The following is a 22,514-nucleotide window of genomic DNA, read 5'->3' on the forward strand; positions in this document are numbered from 1 at the left end:
CCTCTGCTCAACAGAGACAACAGACACAGAGACACGAATATGATGAGTTCCAACATTGCACAAGGGTTATAAGGAAAAATAGGACTCATGGGAATTAGACGTTTGAATTGAAGACCCTGGATTTATTCAGGAAATGTTTGTAGCCAAAATACTCATTGCAGCATGGTCTACATCATGCTTACACTCAAATGAACCCAAACCGGTTGTTGATGTCTCTTCAGTTATCTCCTCCCAACTTCCCCTAATTATTGCAAATGATTATTACGAAAAGAATAACTCATGACTGAGGAATGTGGCCTCATCAGCCTTGAGGAGGCAAGTGACCCCTTCTAGAGAGACCTGCTGAACTTCAAACATCAACATGCTCAAAATGTTACTCTTACAGGAAAACAGATGCTTTTGTGCAGGTTTTGTCTCACAGTCAACAATGAATGCAAAAAATGCAAACATCTGTGAACAATCTCTTGTTCAAGAGTACTGCAGGTGTTAGACTTCTGATAAGATGCTGGCCAGGCTTCCAGTGGATACTGGAACATTGCTATTAATAGATTTCCATTGTGTTGGTCAGATCTGTTACTCTTTCAGACAAGGTATGTGCATTGTTTCTAATGGGAAAACAATGTGTTGACCAGGCATGAGACTATAAGGGAAACTGACCAGGGTTCCTCCACTCACCGACAAAAAATAAAGAAGTCCAGATGTGATATTTTGAAAGGTTTCTGTAAATGAAGCACATGAAAAAAACACTCCGCGAAGGTCCACCAGTCATGTTTTCTTATCATTCCAGCTCTCTCCCTCTTTCTCTCTCTCCCACACACACACACGCTCGCGCGCGCGTGTGCGCGCGCACACACACGCACACACACACACACACACACACACGCACACACGCACGCACACACGCACACACGCACACACGCACACACGCCTCAAGCGCGCACTTGGGTGGGCGCAGTCTACAAGTTGTTTTACAATCAGCTGTGGGCCAGCTCAGACCCATGGACTACGCTACATTTTTAAACCGGTCAGACGTGAAACTCACTTTTCCGGGGGAAGATATCCCCCGGATTTGAGTCGACACGCCCTCAGAGTGTACTTGAGCTCCGATGAAATCGGCCCTTTTGCCTGGAAAACAACATTCTTGAAAGGACTTTGCCCTGACTTCAACCACCGATCCAGGGTGCCTAACAACTCGGACCCAGTGTTGCAACACGATGGCCCCGGGTGGCATATTCCGCTTCTGCCTGATCGTCACGGTGAGTGGAACTCAGCCAATTATGACACATCAAAAGTATCGCGGCCTATAAGGGATGTTGGCTCTTCTGAACCGTTATATGCGACTTGTTGCTGTTGGTTCGCTCCGACGTATCCGGTTCGGTTGGTTTCTGTTGTTAATGGGTGCTAGGCAATGCATTTTAGAGCAACTCGGTGACAATCTCTCAGAAACAAACATTAGGGGGAGGAAGGGTTGTTTGATGCATTGCCTTGAAAAACATTAGTTTACACGTCACACGTTTCTCCGTAGGCTCGCAAGCATGTTGAACTCCAATAAAGTGCCCCCGTTTAAGATGCTCTCCTCGTTTTAAAGTGGCCAGCGTGGACGTCTCTTTTAGCAGAGACTGCACGTTTCTACCACATCGTAATGGGAAGTTCCTTATCATGTTCTCAGCACACTCACACACTCTATCCAGACCCAGATCTACGAGATACAATGGCCCCCTTCAGAAGCTGTTCAATCATTTACACATCCAGGATAGGTTTTTAAACTGGAGCATTTTAAGGATTCCTAAGATAATGTATTAATGCAACGGAATGCGGCATTACATTCCTTATTAAGAAACTGGCGTAAAATATTTTATTCGATCTATAAAGGTGCCTACTGAAATTATATAGAATATACATTTCATTTTGATGGGTGCTTGTCTATCATGAATAACTATTCTTGATAGACAAAAAACTATTCTTTATTCACCATCTTTCTCTGTCTCCCCTAAATAGATCTTAGCTCAACCTGCTCAGTCCTGTTTTCCACGCTCCATCAGATCCCAGGTCCCGGTGAAGATTGACCCCGGCTATGTCATCACACAAGGTTTTACACTATGCCAAACTGTCATGTCATGCCATGGTCCACACAACCTACCTACCACGATCCCTGCTCTTGTCTTGGTTGTACAGGCAGCTGTGATTTTGAGTCGTAGTGGTAATAGTAGTAGTCGTGGTTGAGGGCTGTCAATTCTTAACTGTTGCTTTGAACTAGATTCGTGTTAAGACATCTATTAGATATTATTGCGTATGTTAAAGCAGTATTGCAAGCTAAAATTGTGACAAATGTCATGATATATATATATCGAGAGACCCACCCAAAGCAGATGCCACATATTGATTTAGAAAATGAAAGCAATATAATTATTGTGGATCCTCATGAAAGTTATACATTTGTTTATTTATGAATGGTCTAGTATCTATGAAGTTGTATTTTGACTTGGTAAGTCCTCAACCTGATTGTCTCTGTTTCTTCGATGCCCTGGCCAGTTCCTTTAGATCACTGTGGGGATGTTGGACTGAGTCTTTCCTCTTCTGACCCACATTTCACGGTGAACACGGATGGGACCATAGTGGTTGCTGTGGTCTCCATGGTGACAAAAATCAGGTCATTTCAAGTCTGGGTTAAGGCGGGGCGCGGTCAACCGCGGAGGGTGGATGTGCAGCTCATTCCAGATACTGAACAGGTGAGGTAAAAATACAAGAAACGGGCAAGAGGGGGGCATATTCTGTGCCAAATTCAATCTAGATTAATAACAATGTTTACGGAGCTTTGTCAAGACATTTTCTTAGCTCATACTTCACCGCTCGTCAACCAATCTAAAACAAGGGGGGTTGATATGCAAATGTTTCTGAAGCATCAGAACTGTGTCTTGATATGGCTACTTTGATATAGCCTGTCCGATCACCGCCATGATCATCAATTTTACCCGGGAAATAATTGCCCCCACCTCCTTTCTACAGCCACCCTTCTGCTGATGTTAGCACCTCTCCCTTGCAATCTGTCACACCCATCTTTAAATCCACAAACTTATAGGAAGGTGAAAGAGATTAACAGCAATAGTGGCAACCGCATAATAACTTGTGCTTCATATATATGAATGTTGACAGTCTCATATCAACCGGGGGTTTCTCGTAACCATACCTTATTTGTTAACAGGCTGGTTTGTGAGTGTGTTGTGCCCTTTTTTCTATCTAGATACAAGCTAGATACAATACAGCAATTGGTTGTAGTCCACTGAGAGATGCATATATATTGCATTTAAAGGAGCAGTTTGTGAATGATTTATTAGCTATAATTTGAGTGTAATTTGTAAGCAAGGACATAGTCATCCATCAGCTATGATTGGGTGAAATGCTCAGTGAGGATATCTGCCAAGGTTGACTCCGAGCCTACCTCCGTATAAGACAATGTGATTTTAGACTCATTCCTAATTTCTGAGCAATTTGGGCATCTCTTACTTTATTGGTTTGGGAATAGATTATGCCTGTCAATGACCGGTGCGTGAATGAAACACTTCAATGGTGGAGAAATGTATTGAGGTAGATAGCAAAGAGGGGGCTAGGGGTAGGATTTTTTCAGGATTGTTTATTTTCAAAATAATCTCTCTCTCTCTCTCTCTCTCTCTCTCTCTCTCTCTCTCTCTCTCTCTCTCTCTCTCTCTCTCTCTCTACCCTTCAAACTTTCATATACCTATTGCATCAGAAGAGAGCTTCAGTTAGTGTGTTAAAACATGATAGAACAATGAAATGCTTACATTAAATTTCACATCCCATAGTTGCATCAATACACTCTGCATGCACAGAGTGCTCCATGGAACCAGGCCCACAAGCGCTTCAAGAGAAGGTGGAGCCCGCTGCCTTTCAACATTATTGAAAACGCCTTGCCCCCATTCCCGAAAGAAGTCGAGCTGGTAGGTCGAGTGTTTAAGTATCACCTCACCTACTGGATCATATTGTTTTCTCACATTGTTATCAGCGCTCAAAAATACCTAACCCGAATCAAACACGCACACACAGGCACCACCACACACACACACACACACACACACACACACACACACACACACACACACACACACACACACACACACACACACACACACACACACACACACACACACACACACACAAGCACTCATAGACATGCACACACGCACATACACTGAGTTTTCTTCCGTCAAATATGATTCATGATTATTTTCTGAATCATAGAATCATTTTCTGTTCAAAGAAGTATCACCTCCTAGACGAACCCTAACTCCCTTGGGTTCTGATGAACTTTGAAGTAGTTTTGCTCTTTAATCAATTGATGTATTGGGAATAATGCATCACCTGCCTTCTTCGGACAACAACAACAAACCGCCTTTCTTCTCCATTGTCAGATCGGATCGGACTCGTCTGTAAACTATACAGTGCGCTACACCATCGAGGGTCCAGGAGTTACCCAGCCCCCAATGAATGTTTTCTCTGTGGTTCATGAAACAGGCATGGTGATAGTGCACCGTGCTGTGGACAGGGAGCTGTACCCCAAGCTGGTGGTGAGAAAATATACCCTTAGAAGCCTGCCATCTTGTTTGTTTACCATCCACACACAATGTAAGTAAACAGGGAACTAGTCAGATGGAGGACTTTGGTGACCTAGACGTTTCTAATGGAGGATCAGCGTGAAGTTAGTTGTCATAACAACTTTGTTGAATCCTTAATAGCGCCTGTGTTTGCTTCTAATTCTGGGTATTCCATTCTGAAAGGAGACATTTGTGTCTTACAGTTTCAAGCTAGGGTGACTGACAAATTGACAGGGAAGGAGACTGACCGCCCCCTGGACATCACTGTCTTGGTGTTGGACCTCAACGATAATCCTCCCACCTTCTTAGGACCCCTGGAGTTTCAAGTAGTCGAACAGTCAAGACCAGGTCAGTGGAGCTAAAAGCACTTGTTGCAACTTTCATGGAAAATATTCAATGGAGGAAAACCTGAAACTAATGGTTGGACCTGTTTGTTGATTTGAACATCAACATTCTAAAGATAAATCACCTCCATGATGCTCAAAACATTATTATGCCGAAACGGCACTATATATTTTGCAGGTTTTTCGTTGCATATATTTTGTTCACTGAACTGTTCCCTGGTAAAAATGCGCCATACAATACACAAATTCTTCAGCCGCGGGTACACAGAAACTACCTTCCATTCCATCTGTTAAGAGTCTCGGCCTGTCTTTTGAACTCTCAGATACAGAGGTCGGGGTCGTGACTGCCACAGACAGAGATGAGGCAGGAACTCCTCACACACAGATTAAATTCAGCTTGCTGACAGAAAACCAGCTCTTCAACATTCATCCCCAATCGGGAAAGATCACCACAAAGTCCGGCACCTTAGACAGAGAGGTTGGAAGCACCACATACTTATTGTGTGACCCTGTCATTTTTACTACTGAGGTCAAATTCAACCTGTATTTCTTTTTTTAAAACAATGACTTAGTTGACTTGGCTTTTTCTCATTTCAGGTCCAAGCCACGATTCCTGTTACTGTTGAAATTCGAGATATGAATGGAGCAAAGAGTGGTCTGTTCAACACCGCCATAGCCACCATCACACTGGTGGACGTTAACGACAATCCTCCAACCTTCACAGAAACTATTGTAAGTTATTTTGTCTCATTTTGGTCATGCATCATACATCATCAAACGGGACTCTGGATTTGTTACCACCTCTGGAATTATTACCACCTGGCTCTTGGTTGTTATCAAATCAAATGATATCGTCATCATATCGTCATATCGTCAATTACTTATTTGTGAAACAAGATAACAAGAGTATAAGGTCAGTTAATCAGTGGCTTCATTGCTTCATAAGTGGATGATAGTGGAGGGTGGGGTTTTGTGTGTGCATAAAGTAAGGAAAAACCTGTACGGCTTAGTTGTAACAGGATCGTAAAATGGAGCGAAGAGAAACTTTGTATTTTAAAGGGTATGGTAGGCCATTTGGAGAAACCAGCCAGAGTAGGCTACATTTTGAAAGTATCTTACTACTATATAATAACAGGCCTGTTGGTCAAGTTCCTCGGACAAGTTGGTCCGTGCGCATGTGCAAAGCAGCCTGCAGCTCAAACACACAAACATAGTACACGCAAACACATACATACACCGCACGCACGCGTGCACGCGGATGCAGAGATTGAAAGACAACGGCAAGATCGATCCCGCATCCCGCAATGTCTTGCGATGTTGATATCCCCTCCTCACCCCTTCCGTCTGTTTTAACAGCCCAGCCGTCGACAAACTCTCCCAGGTCAGACGTTTTATCTATAGACTGTAGAACTTGCGATAAAAGAAGTGAAGAGACAGTTTCTCACGTCGACAACGCTGTTGCGTTGTCTATTTGTCTCTTCACTTGCAGGTCGTTCATTTTATCATATAAAACCCGTTAAATTCAAACATCGCGCCGACCGGCACATCAACACACAATTCACGTGATCTTGTAGAGACAGCGTCCCTATAAAACAGAACGAAAACATATCAATAACACGGTATGGTGAATTATGTCTATAGAGTCCACCACAAGACTACACTTTGTTGCTAAAATGTAATATTACCCTTCTCCTTGAGCCTCCGGAAATATCTTTACACTTCGTTGCTCAATTACTCTCCTCAAGCCTCCCGAAATGTCTGGCGATATTGATATCCCCTCTACCTTACCCCCTGCCGATTGTTTTAGTTGTTTTATTTTTCTAATGTTTTGTGTGTATGCTATGTGTGACTGTAGGCTACTGCTGCCTGTCTTGCCAGGTCACTTTAAGAGATGTTTAATCTCAATTACGTACTCTTCTGGGAAATAAATAAAATAAACTTCTTAAACTCTCACGTCAGGTAGCCAATGTACAATCCGCAATCTTGCCCTCGCATTCCCCCTTCTCCCTCTCCCTCTCCTTCACACAAGGCCTAGCTTTATTTCACTATAGTTAGGTAGGTTGCTGCCTAAGCTGTTGTTACACTTATTTATTTCACTAAGGTGCTTCTGTAAATTAACACAATTTTCAGCTGTTTGTTATTATTTTCCACCATTTTCCAATAGTAGTTGCCATACATTTTTTAAATGTCAATGCACTTTTGAATAATTGATTTGCATGCATAGTATACTACACTTTCCATTGAACAATTAACCCTGTAACCCATAAATTGACTCATTTTATTATGTAATGAAATGCTTTCACACTAGCTGCTTTCAGACACACGTGTAAGTCCTGATATTCTCCTGCTATTCTCCTGATGGGCCGTATGTGGGAACAACATATCCTGACATTTGTACCCTAAAAATCTCCTGAATAATACTAACCCTGAGGTAGTATTTTCTCTGGAGGAAATGTAAATTGCCTTATATAGGAATGAGGAGTAGAAAGTCTGTATTTCTCACACCACTTGAGTGGGCGTCTTGATGACGCTTCTGCATGTCATTGAGTGGCCCCCTTAATGATAATCAGCCTGTTGCCTTTGGTTCGCTGAATGGTTCAAAAATATTTAAATGTTGGAACTGCTTTTAACAGTCATTCGTGGTGAACGCTAAAAGATAGGTCTTATCATAACCCTAAAAGTACACATCTTACAATAAATTCCAATACATGGGTTCACAGCTGCAGGCGTATAGAAATTTATTTTGTATTATTATTACTGACAACAGTCAGCTAAACATTATATGGTCCCGTCCTTCCACTCCCTGTTTTCTCAGTTAAACACAGAAATCAACTATATTTGTCCGAGTTTGTTATATGTGAAATGATGCAAAGAAATACGCTCTCTTCCTCTGGTTACACAGTCGTTCGCAACACCTTTCTTCTTTGTCGTTTCCTCTATTTGTCTCCAATTCATACTCCAATTTTTCATCGATCGATGCTTCGGATTGGTGGATGCAATGGAATACGTGCAGCATAATTTTAGCAACATTTAAGATGATCGCGATGAATTCTGCCCATTCTGCCTCCATTTTGTCTATGGTCAAATCAAAACAAACACACTTATCCTGCCTATTGCGAACTTAGACCCTACTTCACCTCCTGCCCCTTGCAAGCCCCCATTGATTCTACTGATGTCTAAACGACATCGATGTCTGCACATAAAGCATCAAGTGTGAATCCACCTCAGGGTTGAATCTCCTAATATACAAATGTGGCAAAAATGTGTGAAAAAGGCTTTTAAGAAGAAAATGATTGTGCTTGCTTCATAACGTTAGGAGAAAATTATTATGCTTGCTTCAGTACGTAATAGGTGAATCAAAATGTTAAACGTTGTAACATTAAAGGGAAAATGTTATTATATTATGCGCTCAGAAATTTGTTACATTATCGACTGGGGTTCCACATTATAGCTATGGGTTTAATTACAAATAGAGGTTGAGGAAACTCTGGTCCAAATGAAAGTATCCTCCCCTCGGGCCACCCTCCAAAGCTGATCCCCAAAAGACATGACTAGCTCACTTTAGCAATAGCAAAATATCTGCCTAGCCTTTTGGATGACTCCGGTCATGCTCAATGGGTTCACCAGCAGAGTGGGTTCAAGTAGGCAGTTTGACAAACTGCTAGCCCATCCAATCATTTCATTGATTAATTGACAGGAGAGGCTTATTGCAGGCCAAAATCATACAAAATATGAAGCATCATTTTACGATTTCATTCAATGCATATGAAAATACCTTTTAATCATCAATATGCAGTAACTGCTAAAAATCGGGAATTGTTCAACCACTTGTCTGAAACAAGCAAACAGTAGACCAATATTCTGTTAGCTATATATCTCTTAGACATATATATTTTTATGTTTCTATGTTTCATTATTATTGGTGTAACTATCTGCCGCTACAGATTAATTTCATTGATTTTCGTTTCATTGATTCTCGTATTTGCTCAAATTATGGTTATTTTTTTTAATTTATTTTCTGAAATATCTCCAATATCTGAAATGCATCTAAATTCCGATTATGCATTATATTGTATTTGCAATTTACAATAGTGTTTGTTTGTTTATTTGGACAGCTCAAGGCCGATGTAGAGGAGGACAAAGCTGATTTGTTGGTTCTAAGGATACCTGTGGAGGACAGGGATGAAGTGAATACCCAAAACTGGAAGGCAAAGTTTGTGATCACCCATGGAAATGAAAACAACGACTTTAGGATGGACACCGACCCGACAACCAACGAGGGACTACTTTATGTTGTCAAAGTGAGTCAGAATTCTCATTTCAAGTTATTGTAGGCATGGCACCTATACTCCAGTACCACTATTTATACTGGTAAATGTATGTGAATAACTGTTTCATACGCTTATTGTGAAAAGAAACGTGGTCTGCAATGCTGACTCGTGAAATGTGTTGAAAAATTGGACCACTGACGTCATTGCACCGGGATTTTTTGTTCTTGTTGGGTTAGAATTTGGATCTACGACAATAACTGTTCAACCTCTCTGAAAATGTTGGGCAAAACAGTTGATTCACAACAATATATAGGAAAATAGACAAGTGTGCTGCACCTCAAATATAAGCCCCTGTATTGGAGAAGATCTAAAGGGCTGATTATGGTCCCACGTTCACACGACGCAAGGGGATTACGGACCCCTTACGTCCTTGCGGACCCTCCTTGCGTCCACTGCAAGGGCCGGACGTGCGCCTGCCAAAAAATGTAACCCTCTGTCGAGGCGACGCAGCACCAAGGGCTGTGATTGGTCCGCTCACTAAAACCCGACGCAGAACTAAAACAGGTTCAAGACTACATCGAAGCGTCTGCTTGGTCATTGCGTTGCGTGAACATGGAATCATAATCAGCCATTTATACTTGAGTGAAAGTGTTACCGTTGCCTAACCCTATTCCCAGCCTTAAACATTGCAAAACAATCATGTTAAGTACAAGCTCTGGTTTGAGCCAGGATGGGTCAGCAAATAGTCATTTTTGGTTAAGTGTGTTTTAAATTTGCTGGCAAGGGATGACATTCAACCGCTACATAAAAAACAAATTGAGTAAAATGATCCTTCATTGGGTCTAGAATAATATAGCCACTGAGGAAAACGAAGAGATCTTCACCAACACCACGGTGTAAACACAATAAATCATTAGTCAGTGTCTCAGGGATTCTGAATGTAAAGGCCAATTTCCACGGAAGCGGCATGGCAGCAAACTGGCTGTGTTCCGTACTGCAATCCCCACTGGAAGCGGCACGGACACGTTCCGACTGATAGCTCAAGACGTGCATAATTATAATAGGCCTATGATTAGAATGATTCATACAATATTTTTCACGAGTTATAATCAACCCCTACACATCAATATTATAACCCATTAAATATGGTAGGACTTCTAGATGTCATGGCAACGTATGCTCCGTGACTGGACTTGGATGGACTGATACCATAGATAGACTGTATAATATTACAATAGCGTGTGACTTGCATAGGGGTCGATGTGAGCTCATGAATATTCATGAGCAAAGGCAAACTGATTGGCTGTAGAAGTGTTCTGAAGGCCAATTTCCACCGGAAGCGGCAAGGCAGCGAACCGCGGTCGCCCGAAATAATAGAAACCATTAAAATCAATGTAGGCTATTCAACTGGATACGGCACCGGCATAGCACGGAACCGTCTCCACACCGGCTCTTCGTTTACGATACTTGCCTCTTCTATTTTTGCAAGTTGCCCGTTCGCAGCCGTGTCTCAGAACACTTCTAAAGCGAATGAATATCCATGAGCTCACATCAACCCCTATGCAATTCACAGGGTATTATAATATTATACAGTCCATCTATAGTATCAATAGCTAATCAGTGGTGAAGATGAAATGAAAGTCTATGCCGATGCCTCGCAGTGTCGCAAGCGGACATATAGGCCTACGTATAGGCCTATTATAATTTTGCACGTCTTGAGCCATCAGCCAGAACGTTTCCATGCCGATTCCAGTGGGGATTGCAGTACGGAAGACAGCCGGTTCGCTGCCGGCCGCTTCCGTGCCGCTTCCGTGCCGGCTCCGTTGTAAATTGGCCTTGAGACACTGCTGCGAACCGGCAACTTTAAAAAATAGAAGAGGCAAGTATCACAAACGAAGAGCCGGTTTGGGGACGGTTCCGTGCCGTTCCGGTGCCATATCCAGTGGAAAAGCCTACATTGACTTCAATGGTTTCCATTATTTTCGGCGACCGGTTCGCTGCCGTGGCGCTTCCGTGCCGGTTCCGGTGGAAATTGGCCTTTAAGCTCAGTTTCTGCAGCTAAGTTCCACATAGAGCTGTCAGAAATATGTGAATTGTTTGTAGTCACATATATCGATGTGTGCAGTATGTATGTGGATGATGTTTGCCAATAATATGCATTGGCCAATCTCAAACACTTGTCCACATATGCATCACAATTTCTGCAGTGGCTTTTAGCTTACATGTGTATATGGATGCTTTGAGTTACATTTCATAAAAGTCTGTGTGTGTGTGTGTGTGTGTGTGTGTGTGTGTGTGTGTGTGTGTGTGTGTGTGTGTGTGTGTGTGTGTGTGTGTGTGTGTGTGTGTGTGTGCAGCATAGCTCATCATGCAGGGGAGATGAGATGGCCACCAGGGTGTAATAGCTAGACTGTTATTATTAGCAATTCTCCAGTCTGATTGCAGGGGCTTGGTGCTAAATCTCTCACATAGACACAGCTAGCATCTCCGTGTTGAGTTGACCTCAGATGACCATTTCATATTTTCATGCAATTCTTATTCTGGTAATAGTTTGCAATCTTGGGATTTGAGTCACTTGGCAGATTTTTTCGTTTTGCCTATCTTTTTATTTAGCATTTTATTTTATGCATTTATTCCTACAGATCCACTTTAATAATTACCCACTCAATAATATTATTAGAACACGTTATTTCAATATTTGGTGCAGAAACCTTTTCAGCTCTACCTCACCTTATGCCACGACAGCCTCTTGACTACGAGAAGGGCAGGTTGGTCGCATTGATAGTGTCTGCCCAGAACGAGGTTCCGCTAGTGAACAGCCTGACATCTTGGAACACCATCCCCGTGGAGTTGAGCGTGAGCGATGTGGACGAGGGCCCCGAGTTTTCCCCTCTCATCAAAGTGATCCGGGTGAAGGAGAACACTCCCATTGGGACTATTCTTGGCTCCTACATGGCTTTGGACCCAGAGACCAGGAGCAACACCGGCATCAGGTACGTTTTGATGATACAGACATGTGACATGTAGGGATGGAATAAATAATAATAACGATCAATTAGTTATTGCTTTGTGTAGTGGTTTTCAAGTTATGACCCGTCCCCTACCAGTGCTTTGTATTGCTTCTTATGGTTTTGTGTGTGTGTGTGCGTGTGTGTGTGTGTGTGTGTGTGTGTGTGTGTGTGTGTGTGTGTGTGTGTGTGTGTGTGTGTGTGTGTGTGTGTGTGTGCGCGCGCATGAATTTAGATACCTCAAGGTGTCGGACCCTGGCTCCTGGCTGAGTGTGGGTGAGGAAACAGGGGAGCTGAAGGTCACCAACCTCATAGACCTTGAGTCTGACCTGGTGACCAATGCAATGTACAACATCACCGTCAATGCTGTTGACCCGAGTGAGTGCTGGAAAGGTCTTCTCTCTCACAACATGCGGATGGTAGAAGTAATGTACTTAAGAATATACACTTTGGGTTGAGTTTATAAACATCGGGAATCTGGCATCTTCTACCAGCACGGTGGTTATAGAAGATTATTTTGTATAAAATTGAACTTGTCAAATGTGGTTTAGATTGAAAACCAGAAATAAATATTTGAACAGGCCCATTAAAAATAAAACGTGTAGGGTTTTATGGTATGTAACCGATTGTAATCCTCACCACTTTGTGTCTCAGGTTCCAAGTCAGGTATGGGCATGATTACTCTGCTGATTGAGGACACTAATGACAATATACCTGTGCCGGACGATCGGGTTCTCGTGCTGTGTGAGGAGGAAGGAAAGAGGGGTTCAGTTACCGTGATGGCACACGATCCAGACCTATTGCCTTACTCCAGTCCCTACGACTTCCAACTCTCTGGAGAGTCGCCGAAAAAATGGAGGCTGAGAGATGCCCAGAGTGAGTACAATGAAATAAACACATGATTTACTGAATTTCTTCAATTAACTTTCAATGCATTTGAAATGATTGTGCAAGCACGCACGTAGTATATAATAGGGTGGAGCCAAAGCCGTATCCGGTATTTGGCAAAGCACAATTAGTGGGAATATTTATTTCATACAAATCATTTATTAGAAGTTTTATTTTTTAGGAAGAAAATAAATAACCCAAACTCCCTGTGTTTCTCATACCTGTGAGCGTGGTGGGTAGTTCATATATAGTATATTTTATATCTTATATTGTTATATTATTTGTGCTCTGCCTACTCCTACATGACACAGGAAGCCAGAAGAGTGGAGGGTAGATAGAGCAGAGCAGGCTTATTCAAATATAATAAAATCTAAAAAAGAAACGGTCCATATAATTAGTTTTTGATGTTTTATTTTTAGTTTTCAGAGGTAGTTTATAATAATGTTACTTCTCTTTGGTTTTCCTGTCTGAACTTGCAATATGTGAAGCAGACTTTGTTGGGTATTTTGGCAGGGAGATTAGAAGGTTAGCTTTGTTCTGGCAGTGTAGATAGTTCACCTACAGGCTGGGCTCACTGCTCAGTCAGCCTGCTTGCATTTGCCTGTTAGCCCTTTTTTGTTTGTTTATATTCTGTTCGTTATACAATTATTTTCTTTTTTGATAATGTTCATGGTTTCATGTTTATTTGCTGGGTTTAGGAAAACCATAAACCAATATTACATTTAAAGGTAGGATAGGCGGCACCTTGCAATGATTGGACAAAACCTTGCCTTTCCTACCATCAGTGCATATTTATGAATCGTTTATTGAAAACACTTCATTATCACTTACTACAAAACACTTATGTTAACGGTAATATTTGTTTCTTCCCAAAATAAGAAGAATAAACAAAAACATGATTATGTCACCTTAGTTACACCTATTTCGACCTTTATTAAAATACAAATACAAATAGTTTTGCTGCCTCAAAAAACAAATACAAATACTGGGGTCTCTGCACCTCCCACACATATATATGTATACATATATCTATTCACACACACACACACACACACACACACACACACACACACACACACACACACACACACTTTCTTTATTTTTCACTCTTTTACCCTATTCAGGTAGTAGTTTTGGTTCTTCGCCATATGTCTTTCAAAAATGCACATTATGTTTAGCTCTCATCATCCTGGCCTTTAAACTCCCTCTCCACCACCTAACTTCTCTCATTAGACCAGCAATCTAAATAATCTAAACTAATAAGAGGAGTTGAGTGTCTGCCTGCGGTGTATCCAGCCGGACAGCCTCAGTTCAGTGTGTTACCATTTATACGTTCTCTCAGAGATGCCACCATGTCAAGGCTGAAATTGGCAGTGTTGTTTTGTATCTTGCGGAGGGGGGCTTTACACCTACTTTGGCAGATGAATCAATGAGGTATTCCTACACCAGACTTCTATTATCTTGTATGACTCTCCTCCCTCTTGAGGTTGCCTGGAAATATCCACTTCTAGAGACCTACTGTCTCCTTCTCTCCCTCCAGACATCTCTGTGGTGCTGGAGCAGGCCGTGGACATGCCGCGGGGGAACTACGAGGTGGAAATGCGCATCGCAGACCTCCAGGACAAGGGCGACGTCCAGGTGGTGAACGTGAAAGTTTGTCGGTGCTTGGGGGGACAGTGTGTTGCCGCCACGAGTTCGGTCGGAATGGGAGCGTGGGGCACTTTGGCCCTGCTACTTGCTCTGGCCATGCTGCTCCTGCTCTGTGAGTGTGACGGAATAACACGCATGTCATCAGACAATATGGACACAACTTCCTCCATCACTACACTACGAAACCAATACTAGGAGTTTCTAAACTACTAAACCAATACAGGCTTTCTATAGTCTAAACCAATGAGTGGACTTTCTTTACTAGTTAACCAATACTAGGAATTTCTATAATGTTAACCAATACAAGGACATTTCTGCACAAATGGATATGCACAGCTTTCTGACATGCGCCATGTTTTGGCGTGCTCCAAAGTAGCTTCAGGGCAACAGTTTATCTAGAAAACCAATCATATCCCGATGCTAGTAAAATAAAGCCTTTAGGGTTTAGAGAACGTTTTTTACATATAAACCCATAATGGTCTGACAGAACATTTTGTATATGCTCATCTTCAAAACCAAATGATTTACATACCAATCATACTTGTGTATCACGTTTGTTTTTTTGGTCGGGGGGCTTAAAATGACATAGTAAGAGCATTGATTCATGGATTTATAGTAGGTATCTAAGGGGCTACTCAATAAATTTGACTTATTATCCACTACACCATACACTTATTCTAAAAGGTCCCAAACACGCTTTTGGGGGAGTTTTTACAGCTAGTATATATATATATATACAAAACTATTAACTGCATATATATATATTAACTGCATCCACACTCACTGTTCCTCTCTACCATGTAGGCCTCCTTTTTGTGGTTGTCTGCAACTCAAGGGGAGAGAAGATGTACATAGATGATTCCAGCGGAGGCATGCTTCTGCACTCCAACACAGAAGCTCCAGGCGAGGAAGTGGTGAGTATTCAATTCAATTCAATTCAATTTTATTTATATAGCCCTTAATCACCATTACAGTCTCAAAGGGCTTTAACAGGCCAAATATTTGTGACACCCCCCTTTACCCATGCCCCCACACGGGCAAGAAAAAACTCCCTTGAATCAGCAAGGAAGAAATCTTGAGAAGAAACGCAGTGTAGGGGATCCCTTCTTCCAGGGATGGTCAGGAGTGCAATGGGTGCCACAATTGGCATACAGGTAAATACATGTACATCATATTAAAATGGTGATGGGGTTCTGGCCGGTTATCCATGAGGAGAGTCCAGGCATCCAGCCCAGCACCCGCAGCACGCTACAACAGACAGAAAAGTGAATTAGAACGGAAAAGTACATAGTGGGAATGTATAATGTAATAAGAAAAGCACAAGCAAACAGAGTAGTCTTCACTACGCATCTGTTGTTTTCACACTCCAAATGCAAGATTGTAGAGGTGCGTTTTGAGCTTCCCTTTGAATAGCTCCACAGAGTCAGCTTCCCTGATCGCTGATGGCAGCCTATTCCATAAAAAGGGGGCTCGATAGGCAAACGCTCTCTGTCCAGCCGATTTCTTTTTAACCTTCGGCAATGAAAGAAGGCCGGCTCCCGAAGACCGGAGAGACCGAGAAGGACTATAAGGAATGATCAGGTCCTTCAGGTACAATGGAGGTAGTCCATGCAAGGCTTTATAGGTCAGCAATAGCACCTTAAAGTCTGATCTGAAAGTTATTGGTAGCCAATGTAAAGAGGCGAGAATAGGTGTAATATGATCAAACTTTCTCGTTCTGGTCAGCAATCTAGCTGCCGCATTGTGTACCAGCTGTAGACTCTTTATAGTAGAGTTCGGTAATCCCGAGAACAATGCATTGCAATAGTCCAGTCTTGACGAGACAAACGCATGAATCAGTGTCTCTGCATCCACTACCGATAACATTGATCTGATTCTTGCAATGTTTCTCAAATGGAAAAAGGCAATTCTAGTTATACTTCTTATATGCTGATCAAAGCATAGTTGAGGGTCAAACAAGACACCAAGATTTCTGACGGATGCACTCTGTGGGATGGCGAAGCCATCCAACCACAGAGAGACATCCTCAAACTTTTCCCGGTCCCGCTTCGAGCCGATAATCATCAGCTCTGTCTTCCCAGAATTAAGCTGTAGGAATTTTTGTGACATCCAGCCCTTCACAGCAGCCAAACAGGACTCAACCTTTTGAATCTGGGCAGAATCCCCGGAATCTACAGGAATGTAGAGCTGGGTGTCATCCGCATAGCAATGGAAACTAATTCCGAAGCCGCGGATAACGTCACCGAGGGGAAGCATATAAATTGCAAAAAGCAGTGGACCAAGAACCGACCCTTGTGTTACGCCAAAGCGCAATTTACAATGCTTCGATTCTGCACCCTCATGAAGCACAAATTGGGTTCTATCTGTGAGGTACGATTCAAGCCAACCAAGAGCCGTACCCCCGAAACCAACATAGTGTTCAAGACGGTGGAGAAGAGTGCTATGGTCAATCGTATCAAACGCAGCGCTCAGATCCAACATCACAAGCATTGTGCTTGTATTTTTATCCAAAGCAAGAAGGATGTCATTTACAACTCTTGTAATAGCAGTTTCAGTTGAGTGGAAATTCCTGAACCCCGACTGGAAAGGTTCGAAGAGATTATTCCTCGTCAAATAGTCAACAATTTGCTTTGCTACAATCCTTTCCTGTACCTTAGACAAGAAGGGCAGATTCGATATAGGCCGATAGTTCCTGACTAATTCAGGATCTAGGCCAGGCTTTTTGAGTAGCGGTTTTAACACCGCAGCCTTGAAATTGGAAGGAACAATTCCTGTTGAAAACGAAAGATTCATAAGCAAGAGGATAACAGGCCCCACCGTTGGAAAAAGATCCTTAAGAACCCTAGAAGGGAGCGGATCCAACATACAAGTTGTTGGCTTTGAGGCCTTTATCACCCTTTCAAGTTCCACCAAGGAAATCGCCTTAAACTCCAAAAGAGTTGCGTCAGAATTCACCATCCTATTTGGCAGAACCCCATCCTGCCCCACAGGATGTGTAGGATTAGCCGCCCGGTAAGCATCAATTTCCTCTCTAATTGATTGAATCTTATTCTCAAAGAAATCCATGAATTCACCTGCCGAGATCGAGGAGCCTACGGTCTGATTCTGTTTCTGAGTGAGACTCCTCACCGTGTCAAAAAGAAACTTAGGATTATTTCTATTCAAATTAATGATACTAGAAAAGTAGGCGTTCCTGGCGATAGTCAGCGCACCCTTATAGGTGATCAGACTATTATGCCATGCAAGATGAAAGACCTCAAGTTTAGTCGAGCGCCATTTGCGTTCAAGGATCCTGCAATTTCGCTTCAAAATGCGAGTTTCTGCATCAAACCAAGGAGCTGGTTTTTTCAATGTTCGTTTTTTAGTTACGTACGGAGCAACTGAATCAATGGCAACAGACAAGGCAATGTTGAGGTCATCAGTAAGGCACTCCACAGAACCACTATAGTTACAGAGAGGTGCAAGTGAACCAGATAACTTATCTTCCATAGCTGTAATGGTTGCAGGTGTGATGCGGCGACAGCTGAAAGTAGCTTGCTGATCGTCGCAGGGGCAGGATACCACCACCTGGAAAGTGAGCAAAAAGTGGTCTGATAAAGCTGAGGTGTAGGAAGAGACCACTAGCTGCGAAATGTCAACACCGCGGGTCAGAACGAGATCCAACGTGTTTCCACCGATGTGGGTTGGTTGCTGGACGAGCTGTTTGAAGCCAAGCGTATCTGTAATGGACAGAAAAGCCCTTGTGAGGGCATCAGACGGGTTATTTACGTGAATGTTAAAATCCCCAATAAGCAAAATATTGTCTGAATATGTGGCCAATCAGCTGCAAAGTCAGAAAACTCATCCAGAAAAACTGAATACGGTCCTGGAGGACGGTATACTACAGCTAAAACAAAAGAGTCTGGAACTCGTTTTGCTTCTCGAGGAGCTGAGGTGCAGAGCGCTAGCACCTCAAAGGATCTGAAAATATATCTATTCTTCGGCTTTAAATTAAGCTTAGAATTAGATATCAGGGCTACTCCACCACCTTTCTTAACTTCTCTAGATACTTGGGTGCTGACGTAATGGGGTGGAGTAGCTTCGTTTAAGACTAGAAACTCATCTGGTTTTAACCAGGTTTCAGAAAGCCCCAGTATGTCGATCTTTTTATCAATAATTAAATCATGGACCAAGAGCGCCTTCGATGAAAGCGACCTTATGTTCATGAACCCTATTCTGAGTACTTCCCTTTTATTATTTTCAGAGGGAGTCTGGTTAACACTCAGCTCTGAAGCGGTCAAGGGGATACCGCGGTTTCGACATACTGGTTGCGGCCCTCGTCTGCGGGTTTTACACCTCGAGACAGCGCGAGGCCGCACCACCGTACATATAGGTACAGGGTTATTTTCAGAGGGAGTCTGGTTAACACTCAGCTCTGAGGCGATCAGTGGGATCGCCAGAGTTGGACATACTGGTCGCGGCCCTCGCCTGCGGGTTTTACACCTCGAGACAGAGCGGGGCCGCACCACCGTACATATAGGTACAGTGTTAATTTCAGGGGGAGGCCGGTTAGTTGTTAGTATTTGATTTGACGTGCGGTTTATCATGCGATTTGCCATGCGATTTTGCACGCCTGTACTAGGTACAGCGTTAATTTCAGAGGGAGTGTGGTTAACACTCAGCTCTGTCATGCGATTTAACATGCGATTTTGCACGACTGTACACATAGGTACAGCGTTAATTTCATGCGTTGCGTCATGCATCATGCGATTTACCATGCGATTTGACATGCGATTTAACATGCGGTTTGACATGCCGTTTGACATGCAGTTTTGCACCACCGTACATATAGGTACAGCGTTAGTTACAGAGGGAGTCTGGTTAACACTCAGCTCTGAAACAATTGGTGCAATAGATCCTGGTTCAGCTAACCCATCTGCTGTTCTAGACTCTGTTCTGGACTCTGCAACGTAGACTATCATGTTGCTAGCAGGTTTACTAAACTCCTGCAGCCCAGCGTGCTGTGAGTGGATGAGTCACGCCTGACTAAGACATCTATCTATGTTTTTTGACATAATTGAGGCGCCTAACCCAGTAGGGTGTAGGCCGTCTCTCATGAGCACACCAGGGCGACCCCACAGGGAGGGCCAGTTATCTATGAAACCAAAGCCCTGCTCTGAGCTATATAGGGCCAGCCAGCGATTTAGAGACAATAATCTACTATAACGCTCATCATTACCCTTATCGGGTATGCATCTTACCCCAAAGGCACAGCATTTACAACTAGCTTAACCATCTTAGGGATGGATGGATGACGGGTGCAGCAACACATGAACATCGAAAATGTGTTGTTCGTGGGCGCCTCCTCGCCCGCATTTTCATAAATGCAAGCATCTGGGAGACGCTTAACTTTCATTTAGGGGCAGAGCTTTATTGCTGTTCAGGCTTTCGCTATCCAATCAGATTGGGGCTGTTGTATGTGACAACTGAGCTGTAAAAGGGATCTTTATCCAACATAGCATATACATTTTTCATGTATAAATTAACATTGGATGTAGATGGAAGGTTTTTTATCATGTCTTGTCTGAACCAATGGTCTGAATGTTACGAAATAACAACATTATCACAAAACCTCTTGCTATCTCTATGCAAAAACATGGCTTCTCTTTTCCTCAATAGAAATCAGCTAATCTGCTCATGATTCCTCCTGTGGGGGGGTTGGATGTGATCGACCAATCCGCCAAGGAGACGGGGCTACTGGACCAGAACCGGAATGTGTCTGCAGGTGACATGAGTGGGACGACTCAACAAACCATGGGCCAGCAGCAGGTGTACCAGTCCAGTCGCCAGGACTTCATGTCTAACTCCGTGCATCATCAGAACAGTTTCTACACCTCAGGGGGACAGTACCGGGGCAGGGCCAACTACTCAGACTCACTGTACCAAAAGCAGGCCAACCACTCCCTGTTCAACACCTGGGACACCAACAAGCTGTACCTGGACGAGGTATTTCTCTACCTTCTTTGTTTAAGTTTAACGAGAAACAACCATTTACATTTTTTACTCAAACATTCAGGGCATTTAGCAGGTACAATGCTAAGTACTATCTATTTTATAAGTGCAAGGATGTACAGTATACAATAAGTGCATACATTAATTGCTAGAACGTACAACATACAATAACTCTGTAAGTGCCTTGAGGGCAGTGTCGGGGAGGGATGGGGGGGGGGGGGCACTAAAACAGCAGGAATAAGACCCTTTTTGTGTGTTTGCGTTGCGTGTATGTGTGTGTATACACGTACACGCTTGTAAATTGTATTCATTTATGCAAAGTAAGCATTGTCACTCTTCTGCCCTGCAGAAGCTGGACTACTTTGGTGGGGAGATGGAGGTGTGTCACACGCTCGACTCACCTCACGCTTACCACTATGAGGGCGAGGGATCGGCCGCTGGCTCGGTAGGCTGCTGCAGTGAAATAGGCGACCAAGACGGCCTGGACTTCCTAGACTCACTTGGGCCAAAGTTTAAGACGTTGGCCAATATCTGCCTCAGCAAAGAGTCCAGGGAATGACTGACCTCCGAGCATTCAAAATTGTTATCGTTGCAGAAAATGGAAATTAATCAGCGTGATGTTTGTACTTAAGCACCTTAAGGTATATTGACTTAAAGGCGCAGCAGGTAAGGTATAAGAGCTATCATTTGAGTGTAATTTGTTAGAAATGCCATTGTTGTCTGTCAGTTATTAGTTTGTGCTATCTGAGAATATCTGTTCCACTTGACTGAGACTGCTTCTGTATGAGACCATTTTGATTTCAGAACGGTTCATTTCTGTCCAATCAGGGTATTTCTTCCCTGACTGGTTTGGGTAACATTCTTGCCTTTTAATCAAAAGTGTATGGATGCGATACTTACTTACTCAATGTGGATAATTGAAGGGGGGGGAATCGTTTTTATGGGAAGTGAATTCACTGTGTGTTGGGTGTATGTATGTTTTTTGATGATAGCGAGTTCTGAAGAACAACTACTTCGGTATATCGTGTGATACCATAAAATACAAGCCATCTCTGAAAACCATCATGTAAAAAAGTAGTTAATTTATAACCGACTACCAATTTCCCATTTCTCTTTGGCTTTTTAATTTGACTGTTTTGATTCTTTACTGTAAAGCTGTAAACATTGGAATTTTAATCAGGAATATTAACAAATATTTTCAGGATTAATTCGCTTTAAGTAGATGTGTAGATGTCATGATTTTTTAAGTAACTTTTTTTACTAAACAAACTCAATGTATTAATGGCCAAAAAAGTGGTTAATAAAGCTAAAAGGTTTTTGAACATTTGCAAACGGATGTTGATCCAAATCACATGTGTTCTTCAGTTAAATTAATTTATAGGTCCCGTCTAAGTAATTGTCCCGTCAAGATATTATTGTCACAATACAAATCAGAGACCACAGCACACATGCCTCCTGCTGGTGGGAAAGAACACTGTTTATAAAGTGGAGGTATTTTAAAGGAGACTATTTTATAGTATTTTCCCAACAAGTAAACATAGTATTTGAGTTCTAGAAAACATGTTTTTGAAGCTGTTTGCTGGAAATAGCTTTTAGGGAAGAAAATCTCGCCTATCGCTATTCCCCTCTGTTTCAGTCCCTTCAGAATGCACTGTTTCTGGTGTCTGTAGCTTTAATACAAATGATCTTTTGCCCATTGACCAATGAGCTGTCAGACTGAACCACAGCATGGAGAAGGGATTGTTGCGTTTG

General features: G+C 42.6%; 1 protein-coding gene across 1 annotated transcript; it reads left to right on the forward strand.

Annotated features, from left to right (window-relative positions):
• Positions 1-953: 953 nt before the first annotated feature.
• On the forward strand, positions 954-22,098 carry dsc2l (desmocollin 2 like). The gene is made up of 16 exons (XM_030372501.1): positions 954-1,256; positions 1,999-2,089; positions 2,533-2,729; positions 3,822-3,956; positions 4,428-4,583; positions 4,814-4,958; positions 5,278-5,432; positions 5,552-5,686; positions 9,070-9,255; positions 11,971-12,218; positions 12,469-12,611; positions 12,888-13,109; positions 14,662-14,883; positions 15,576-15,685; positions 20,430-20,756; positions 21,112-22,098. The coding sequence occupies exons 1-16, from the start codon at positions 1,215-1,217 to the stop codon at positions 21,319-21,321; spliced, it is 2,724 nt and encodes a 907-aa protein (XP_030228361.1). The 5' UTR covers positions 954-1,214; the 3' UTR covers positions 21,322-22,098.
• Positions 22,099-22,514: the final 416 nt, after the last annotated feature.

This window comes from Gadus morhua, chromosome 12 (genome assembly GCF_902167405.1).
Source record: "Gadus morhua chromosome 12, gadMor3.0, whole genome shotgun sequence".
NCBI lineage: Eukaryota > Metazoa > Chordata > Actinopteri > Gadiformes > Gadidae > Gadus > Gadus morhua.

Excerpts from the sequence above, each read along its gene's own strand:
- dsc2l (XM_030372501.1), top strand. The coding sequence starts at position 1,215 with ATGGCCCCGGGTGGCATATTCCGCTTCTGCCTGATCGTCACG. Across the intron at positions 5,687-9,069 it reads CAACCTTCACAGAAACTATT|CTCAAGGCCGATGTAGAGGA; the intron begins GTAAGTTATTTT and ends TTATTTGGACAG. Across the intron at positions 13,110-14,661 it reads GAGGCTGAGAGATGCCCAGA|ACATCTCTGTGGTGCTGGAG; the intron begins GTGAGTACAATG and ends CTCTCCCTCCAG.